Consider the following 10,119-nt stretch of genomic DNA (forward strand, 5'->3'; position numbering starts at 1 on the left):
AACACACACCACACTACACACACACACACACACACATATATATGATATTATATATCTATATGGCCTAATTATATGATATAAAATATAATATATATATAATTATATATATATATTTCATATATTATTATTATATATATGATATGATCATCCAACGCTAAATAAGGAGAGGACCTCGTCCATAGCATCAACATTCGCGTAGACATCCCTGCGCTCACACAAGAAGTCAATTCGGGGACTCATCATCACCGCCGCATCACCACTGCCGCGCAAGAAGCGATGGATGGAAGAACTGTGACTCCGACCCCGCAGTGAAAGCCAGTTTCATTGTCATTAACTGCAGTTACTTGCACTCATCACGAGCCAGCCCCCTCTGCCCGATGCGCGAAACAAGCCAAGCGAAAATGCCAGCTGCATAGCATAGAGGCGTTCTACTCAGCCAGCCATGCCGCTGCTGCTGGCGTGCGTTACCCACGCACAATGCGTAGGCAAAACAGAGTAACCGGAGCCGCGGTCCAAGGCCCGTACGTGTAACAGTTTGGGGTGCTAGAGCCCACGATTTATATCGGCCCTACAAGCTCCACCTGACGGGGTAGTAGCTGTATGGTCTGACCGCTGGCCAGTTGAGCAGGAAATTAGAGGGGGGGAGAAGGGAGAAAGAGAAAAAAACCCAGAGAGAGAGAGAGAGAGAGAGAGAGAGAGAGAGAGAGAGAGAGAGAGAGAGAGAGTCAGTCATGTTTATGTCTGTTTATTTACCGTGAACCGTTATATTTTATTTAGCGTTTAGCGCGAATTTATGTTTCATTGATTTTAAAAGAATTTTTGATCTCTTGATTCAACCATTTTCACACACTGTCATCCAGCGTAGACTGGTCCTCATCTCGACATATGTCTATTGAGATATCTCTACTCACAAGCTTACTACAGCAGTGGCGGATTTAGGGAGGGGGGTGGCTTGGGTGGCTAGCTACCCCCCTCTGTTGGACTAACAATATTTTTACATAGTCGCGCGGCTGTACAAAACGTCACCTGATGCATAGGTTAAATTATATAATTGAGCTTTTTTGAGCTTTTTTGCAGTTTTTTCACAATTCCAAGAAAGAGTTTTGCTGTCGCCCTCATCCCAGCGGTGGTCACCCCTACATATTGAATAATGAACGCGACTTAAACAATGCCGGTACGTGATGTGATGTGCAATGAGTGATGTGTGTGTGTTTGAGCACACACACGCGTCCACGCGCACCCGCACACGCATACGCTCGCTCGCACGCACGCACGCACGCACACTGAGAGGGAGAGAGAAAGAGAGAGTTTAAGAATGTGCGTTAGTTCAACATGTCTTGATAATGAAACAAAAATTACATGATTGGTTATAGTGATCTTTAGTGATCACATCTTGTTGCTCATGAAGAGAATAGTTCCACTAAAAAGATAATTGTCGTACTCAGAATGAAGGCTGTACATTTACACAAAAGTGCCTCAAATACCATTTCCTGCGATCTACCTTTACAAGATTTTCGGGGGGAAGGACCCCCTGACCCCCCGGGTGCGTACACATCTATTTCACCCTAGCTACGCCCCTAAACACTGCTTGTTTGTGTAGAAAGAATGTCGACCATTGCGGCGAATGAAACAGCAGCAAGCGGAATCGCATCGTGTCAGTCCGTTTTGCCCCGTAACTGGGACAGTGTTGATAGCAGAATGTCGACCATTGCGGCGAATGAAACAGCAGCAAGCGGAATCGCATCGTGTCAGTCCGTTTTGCCCCGTAACTGGGACAGTGTTGATAGCAACCAGCGCTGGTGACACATCAACGTTATATGTACAATGTCGGCTGCGCATTGCCTGGTGATCCGCGTGCACAGTGCGTGCGACACAGTAATGTCGCCGATCAGACGGAAAAACCAGGCAGGGGCGTGGATCGCTGTTGTGGCATATATTAATATTAATAGGCTTATATATTATTTACGGTAGACCACCGTGCACGAGGTGCGTCCTTGCCTCTATCGCGCATTCTTGACTAACGTTGGATCAGTTGAAAGGCTATCTTAAAATCTTATTGAAATATGATATAGATATGATATAGATATGATATAGATATGATATAGATATGAAAGGCTATATGAAGGCCATATTAAAGGGAGTATGAAAGGCTAGCACTTAGGGAGTAAATCAAGACAAGTATGTTCTGCAGAAATATTTTCAATATTTTATATTGAAATATGGCATATGTATTGTTAGTAGTTTATATTGAAATATGGCATATGCATTGTTAGTAGTTTATATTGAAATATGGCATATGCATTGTTAGTAGTTTATATTGAAATATGACATATTATCAAGAGCGTATAAAGAAGCCTTCTTAAAGAACCTTCTTTATACGCTCTTGATATTATATATATGTATATTGTTAGTAGTATCTGGGTCATACTACGGCGTTCCAGAAGGAGAGACAGGGAGAAAGAGAAAGACATGAAGGATAAAAGGTTATAAGAGACAAAAGGTGCGACAGACAGACGAACAGACACGGACGGACGGACGGTCGGACGGACAGACGGACGGACGGACGGACAGACGGACGAACAGACAGACAGAGGGCGGGTGAGTGTGTGAGTGAGTACATGAGTGCGTGCGTGCGTGCGTGCGTGCGTGCGTGCGTACGTGCGTGCGTGTGTGCGTACGTACGTGCGTTCGTGCATACGTGCGTACGTACGTGCGTGCGTGCATACGTGTGTATAATAATAATAATAATGATAATGATAATAAATAATAATAATATTAATAATAAATACATCGTTTTAAGGATATATGAATATCTTGAGGAGCACTCACCTGACACGAATTGCCCATCCCTGCATCTGTTACTCCGTATAAGCAGCTTTACTCATGCAAATCTCCACTGAAAACCTCGCTAATAGGTGTGACACCTGCAAGAACTCACACTATATATATATATATATACAAATCGATCACACACTAGCGCGTACATACAAATGAAAAACCCGACGTAGCATATCTTTCCCTTCTACGACCGAGAACCCGACAGGAGTGTTAGATTTGATAGCCGAAGTACGATCGTTACTGCTAATAGCCCTAGAGAATATCAATAAAATAATATGCGAGAAAAGATATTAGGACGAATAATGTAAACTAACAGTAACAGTAACAGAACCATAGTAGTAATATAGTGTAACATTGCGGAGTTCATTCTTATTGTTTTATTCAAAAGTAACTGCTCAGTTAAAGTAATTAATTTCAAATAGTTATAGTAAAATTATATATGTGACTAGCTAAGAAGGCGACACACAGGATGTTCATTCTACTGCGTGTGACACACACCCGGATCTGTGAAGGCAGATTTCGGAGTTCAGCACGTTCGCATTGGAGTAACCTAATGTCGACTACATGCATGTGTACACGTGGACGAGACGTGATCGCTAGATGTGCGACATATTATTAGAGAAGAACCTGTACACGTGTATATAGCACGGTCTCACGCGCGCGTAGAATAAGATGACGTAACCTGGCTAGTTATATATATATATGACACACCTTAGAGGCTCGAGAGCTCTCCTTGTGCGCGCATATATTCTCACTGTGTTGGAAAATCCTGACGTACGGACGGACGGACGACTTAAAAGACTGCCAGACAGACAACCTCAGAGACTGACGTACGGACGGACGGACAGAGGCATATGTTGTGCTGATATATTTCTGGACTCTTGCTCACGAGTGTATCGTGAGCGATAATAAATTATTGTGCGTGGAAAACTCATTCATGGATTTGTGTTAATCATTGGTGTTATCTTCGTTACTACGCCTCACCGGACACAGGGGAACTAGCTGACATTCCTTCAAGCGGAAACGCAAACGCGAAACGAGACCACGGGTTAAGAACAATAACACAACGCAGGATTTAGAACATTACCACCTACACGATCACGTGCCTATACACCATCGGGCACTGTCCCGACATAACTAACTAACACAAACTAAAACTTAACCGAACGAGGTTTCAATAGTAGACACATAGTAATACAGTAATATATAAAGATAAACTAGTATATACATAGTACTAGTATATAGTAGTAGTGTCTTTATATATTTCAATGAATAGAACAGATCCTAATCTGTTGTCTTACATTATTGTAGGAATAGTGAATATAAAACCCGAGTCTGACCTATAAAGTAACCCAAAAAGGGTTTGTTAAACTTATAGCTCTAGTACTATAGCCCGCTGATAGCTGCCGCAGGCCTAACCGCCTGCCTATCAGGCCTGCCGCAGGCAGCTATCCGCGGGCTATAGTACTAGAGCTAGGTTTGTTACTCCTCTACTACTCTTGTTGTGTTAAATTATTGTATCTATGCAACCAGCTGCGAGAATACACAATCACCAATACACATACCGAACCTCTATCGAACAAAGCTCCCCGATCGTTTTTTGAGCCTATACTCTAGTATAGGCTATAGTCTATAGCGGCTCAAAGCTATAGGCCTACTATACTGTCAGACTACGAACCGAGTACGAGGTATATACGCAATCATATGTAGATAGTATAGCGGGAGGCTACGAGGCACGTAATATAACCGCAAACGAAGTTTACCTATTGTCACCGCATAGAATTACGCTTATAACAACGTTTTACCTGATTCGTTCTCGTAGTATCTTGCGTAATAGCGAGCGATGGCTTGAGTTAGCACGCCAAGTCGCCAACTCCGCCGAACGTAAACACTAAACAAGCGGTTGCCTGGCGACGAAACAGCGCCGCTAGTCGTCTGCTCGCGCATGCGCCGTGTGTCTGCGTGCATCCTCACCATGTCCCTGCATGCATTCCATGTATCAGCCTTACTATATGTCTCTCTGTATGTCTTCAATATAGTTAATAATATACTATAGCTTATACATAGCTTATACATAATAATATACATATATTATACATATATATATACATTATATACATTATATACATTATTATTATTATATTGTAACGAAGAGGTGATGTTACCCGTTTCAAAGTGGATTTGTTGCAGAGATAAAGAAGGGAAACTCCAAAGTCCAAGCAGTTGTGTTTAGCAAATAGTATTATTGTTTCTCAAAAGTCGCACATCGGTGCGTGCGCACAGAGGCACTCATCCGCGTGACCCGCACACTCTCTTCATTTACCCCTAAAATTCATATCTTGCTCAATCGATATTCACTATGGTCCCCGATACTAGAACCTTCTTGCTTATATACTATAAGCAAAAGTGAATCACAATATTAATAAATAATAAAAATTAGCAGACTGCACCACAATATTTACAATCTATTTAAAATATGGGTACCCATGCATACACAATCATTCCTATATATGCTATCGATATGTAACAACAACAAACACTGTTCACACATTTACTGTATTAACATGCCTATTATATGTCATAACAACATGTTCCTAACTAAATATACTCTGCCGTATTCCGCGTCACATTTTTCCCAAAATAACTAATCATCTGTGCTTGCCATTATCGCGTTGCCAGCCTTCTATAGTATCCAACTATACACCTGTGCATAACTATATATCATACGATTATCTACTGTGCCTTCACTATGGCGTGACTGAACGAATCCTTATATCGTTTAGGTACGCCCTAGTATCATAGGGTACTTACACATCGAGCGTATCTATATCCCGTGCTCCCTGACACGTTATGTGGAGGATTCCCAGAGTATATATGCTGCCACAGAAATCCCCCGTAGTCCTTCTCTCGGACCGTGTACGCAACTTGTCTTTACAGAGACATAACTTTAGCCGCGTATGCTAACCTCTTTTCCATGCGTTAAACGTGACGCGTGACACGAATACGTTCGCGTAGGGCCCTCTTCGCCCTTTATCACACGCGTGCCACGGCTATCTATCTTAGCCCGTGTAACGCTCTCTATACCTTATGCACCCTATAACGCGTCTAAAATTATCGCACAAACCGTCCGCGCTCCACTTACATAAATGTGCAACAGGCAATATCGTCAGTATACTTAGCAGTCAGGCGACAGTAAACAGCGTTAGCACAGCGAAATTTTTACTAGGAAAAATGTATGACTTACCACGGCATTATATCTTCCTCTTCTTTCTTCTAGCTTCTTCTCTCGGCTTCCGTGGCTTTCACGGCATCTGTCTGTTTCGGCGTCTCGGCATTGCCTTCTTTCCTTCCGTCTCTCCCTCTCTCTATCTCTCTCTTATCTCTTCCTCCGTCTCTCTTGCTCTCTCGTCTGCTCTCCGTTTCTCTCTCTCCAGTCGTCTTGCCAGCGGTGTACCCAGCGACTCCTCCTGTGTCTTAATTCTTCCGTCTCCATCTTCCTTGCGTAGTATCTTCCGTGGCTCCGTGGCTCGTGAATCGTTTGTAGTGGTAGCATCTTGCGTTATGTCCGCAAACCCGGTTCGAACTGTCGACGGCACCAAAAATGTAATAAAGATGAGGTGATGTTACCCGTTTCAAAGTGGATTTGTTGTAGAGATGAAGAATGGAAACTCCAAAGTCCAAGCAGTTGTGTTTACCAAATATTATTATTGTTTCTCAAAAGTCGCACCCCCGTGCGTGCGCACAGAGGCACGCATCCGCGTGACCCGCACACTCTCGTCCGTCCTCCTTCAACCAAGAACCTTTCATTTATACGTTTCTAGCCAACAAAGAAATCAATCGCGCGCGCGGACAACCACACCCGCTGCCCACATGCACAACAACTGACTCTCAACCGTTTCTCGTCTCCATCATCCATACTACATCAAACGCGCTGCCGCCGACTAACCCATTATCAGAAGTAGATAATAAGGAATTATCTACCATTATATGCAACCACCGTCGCGACATTTCTAAACACCCAACTACTATTTCTAACATCTGCAAACCACACTTTACAATATATTATATTATTGTATATTGTACATTATAGCATGTATTATTAGCTCTAAGCTATAACTGAATTCTGAGCTCATCCAATCCGCGATCATTTCACACGTTGTGTTTCTATTACATATACACATATCATCAAGAGCTAATAATACCTAGAGTGTACAACGGAAAAACGGGAAAATAGTGCTATTTCACGACAACATTATTCTACTTTGCCTGCCAGTCTAGAATAATTCTTTGTTCTCTAAAACAAGACCAACCGCTTGTCAATACGATACTCCTATGCTGAGATATTGGCTCCCCTAGCTCCCACATGCCTCACGCCGCCTCGCATCAACTTTATTCACCTACCTCAACGCCCCTACGCATTTTGGCTATCGGTTTCCGTCACCGCTTAGAGCGCTGATAATTGATGTCACATGCCCAAATTTGGTACTCTTACTACACCAGGTATTATTAGCTCTTGATATCATTTCTATCGTTAGTATAGATGTAGTGTTAGTTAATGTGCAGTGCTCCCTATTCTGCTCGAAAACACCGTGTGGCTATATATCTACCATCTAAAGTCGAAGCACTCTGGTTTAGTGATAATATGCTGCAATAAACGCATGAACTTTGAAACGACCGATATATGATATCCGCGGTGTTATCAGCTTGTTATATGAATAGCAATATATTTAAATTCTCATAGAACTGTTATAATGTAGTAAAAGTCAACAACACCAAGCCTCACATAATTGTATCGTCTTTTTATTGTATGATTTTTATAAAATACATCTGTTCTTTGTTCACCTATCTTTCTCTCCCCCTCTCTCTCTTTCTCTCCCTCTCTCTCTCTCTTTCTCTCTCGCTCCTTCCCTCTCGCTCTCAGTCTCCTCCCCTCTCTCTCTCTCTCTCTCTCTCTCTCTCTCTCTCTCTCTCTCTCTCTCTCTCTCTCTCTTTCCTCTCGACTCTCTCCTTCTTCCCCTCCCCCTCTCTCTGTCTATTTGTGTTTCTCTTCTAATTTTTCGACAACTCGACGAACCGTAATAGTTTTGCTTATCTTCTGGTACGCGTTATCAATAATTCTGTTATTAATGTGTACCTTCCTAGCGCGGGAATATATATATGTAATATATATATTATATATTTGAATATATATACATATATATATATATATATGCTACTCGACATATCGTAAACATGCCCACTGCATGCACCATGAGTGTCCACGCGTATGCTGCTAGATCAGAAGTCAAACACACGGGTGCAGAGATAAGAGCGCGCACACACACACACATCCACACAACATCAACGTGAACCTGACGCTAGTTCAGCATTAGTAGCAGTTCTATACCTGCTACTACTAGTAGAGTCTTTCCCGCGCGCACGCCCGTAGACCATGCCTGCGCATACCACCGCAGACGAATTCTAAACAAGATGGCGGGCTACGTGTACGACATGAGACAAGAAGGCAACATTGACAACGGCAAGCGCACGCTGCGTCTCTCGGCATGCCAAGCGATTGCCGTCCTCCTCGCCTTCGTCGCCGTCGTCGTCGGCGTCGGCGTCGTCGTCTACATTGCGTCACGCTGCGAACGCAAGACGTGCCGGCGGTGCCGACGTTCGAGCCGCATGATTCGGCGCGCCTGCCCGACGGTCGGCTGTCGGCCGCGGCATTTACGAACGTCTGGTTGGAGACGTCGCTGGACACGCGCGCCGACGACGCGTTCACCTTCCGCGGAACGGTCGACGTCACCGTCGTCGTGCACGCACGCGACAACCGGATCTTCCTCACTGGCGGAAGTTGGCGATCGACGGCGGACGTCGGTGGCGGTGCGACAGACCGGAAACGTCGGCAGCGGCGTGGCGCGCGACGTCGGCGTGCACAGCGTCGACTATGACACGGTGAATGAGTATGTGATTGTAAATCTGTGGCAGCAGCTGCAGGTTGGGAACACGTACGAGGTGTTCATGCAGTATGAGGGAAAGCTGACGGATGAACGCAGGGGCTTGTATAGAAGCTCGTATGTTGCCGAGGATGGCTCCACAAGGTATCGGGGCTGACATATATCATATGTCTAGTAGTGTCTACACACACGCACACGCGCACGCACACGCGCACGCACACGCACACGCACACGCACACGCACACGCACACGCACACGCACACACACACACACACACACACACACACACAGGTATACACAGACTCATACCACCAGTGCCACCACAAACACGAACACAAACTAACGGTGAAAGAAACAGACAGTCAGACAGACAAACACAAAGATACACGTGTAGATATCACTGGGTGGATTACTCAGCACATTTCAGCTTGTTAACTTTCTCCTCCTGTTCATGGAACATCGGGCCCTCACTTTCACTTATTTGCTCTCATTTTCTTTCCGTGTCTCCAGTGTTTTTCCAGCACGTGCATCATGTTTATTTAAGATAACTGAGATTTTTATCCGGAAATCAGAAAATCGGTGTGCGAAGAAGACTTTTCTTATGACCTATCTCATAGAGGACTTATCTTTCACTCTATAGCTTATAATAAGCTATTATTATAGAGCTATTAAGCTCACTTTCTATCTAGCATTACAATGTTCTAATTTCCTGCTATATTGTCCGTATTTGCAGAAGACGTGCTCTCGTTGCTGTCTTTACATAATCTGACGCGATTTCAGGCGCGTAAACATGCGATATATGCACCGGTCAGGAAATTCAATAAAGGTCGTGTTATCGGTCAGTGTTTCATATAGCAGTACCAGCTTACTATCCGTATCGTGGGCCACGAACTAGGTCGCTGTGTCCTTCTAAGTGGATCGCTTCCCTGTGCTTCCTATTATCCCCGCCAGAGAGACGCATCGCAGTTAAGAGAATTGAGAGCCAAGTTTTTTAACGGATATATAATTGGCTAAACGTATATAATTGGCTAAACGTATATAGTTGGCTAAACGTATATAGTTGGCTATATAAACGTATATAGTTGTGCTTGTAGTTCTACTACATAGAGAGGGTGTCATCTGGCGATTTCCTGATGACTGGCATGCAGAACCTTGGACTGATGGACACGAGGTTTGAGTCCCATCTTGGTTACTGCTGTTGTTGTCGGGAAGAAGAGGAAGAACACGAAAGAGGGAGAGACGAAGATGACGACGAAAAAGAAAAAGAAAAAGAATAATAATAATAAAAATAATAAAAATAAGATAATGATGATGATGATGATGATGAGGATGTTTATGATGG

General features: G+C 43.8%; 1 protein-coding gene across 1 annotated transcript in view; it reads right to left on the bottom strand.

Annotated features, from left to right (window-relative positions):
* LOC106815047 (adenylate kinase isoenzyme 1-like) overlaps positions 1 to 354 on the bottom strand; it is a 14,974-nt gene extending 14,620 nt beyond the window's left edge. Inside the window, exon 1 of the mRNA XM_014819472.1 lies at positions 345 to 354. Within this exon, the coding sequence (XP_014674958.1) occupies positions 345 to 354 (10 nt within the window). The remainder of the gene's footprint in view (positions 1 to 344) is intronic.
* Positions 355 to 10,119: the final 9,765 nt, after the last annotated feature.

This window comes from Priapulus caudatus, unplaced genomic scaffold, assembly GCF_000485595.1.
Source record: "Priapulus caudatus unplaced genomic scaffold, Priapulus_caudatus-5.0.1 Scaffold1029, whole genome shotgun sequence".
In the NCBI taxonomy this organism is placed as follows: Eukaryota; Metazoa; Priapulida; class Priapulimorpha; order Priapulimorphida; family Priapulidae; genus Priapulus; species Priapulus caudatus.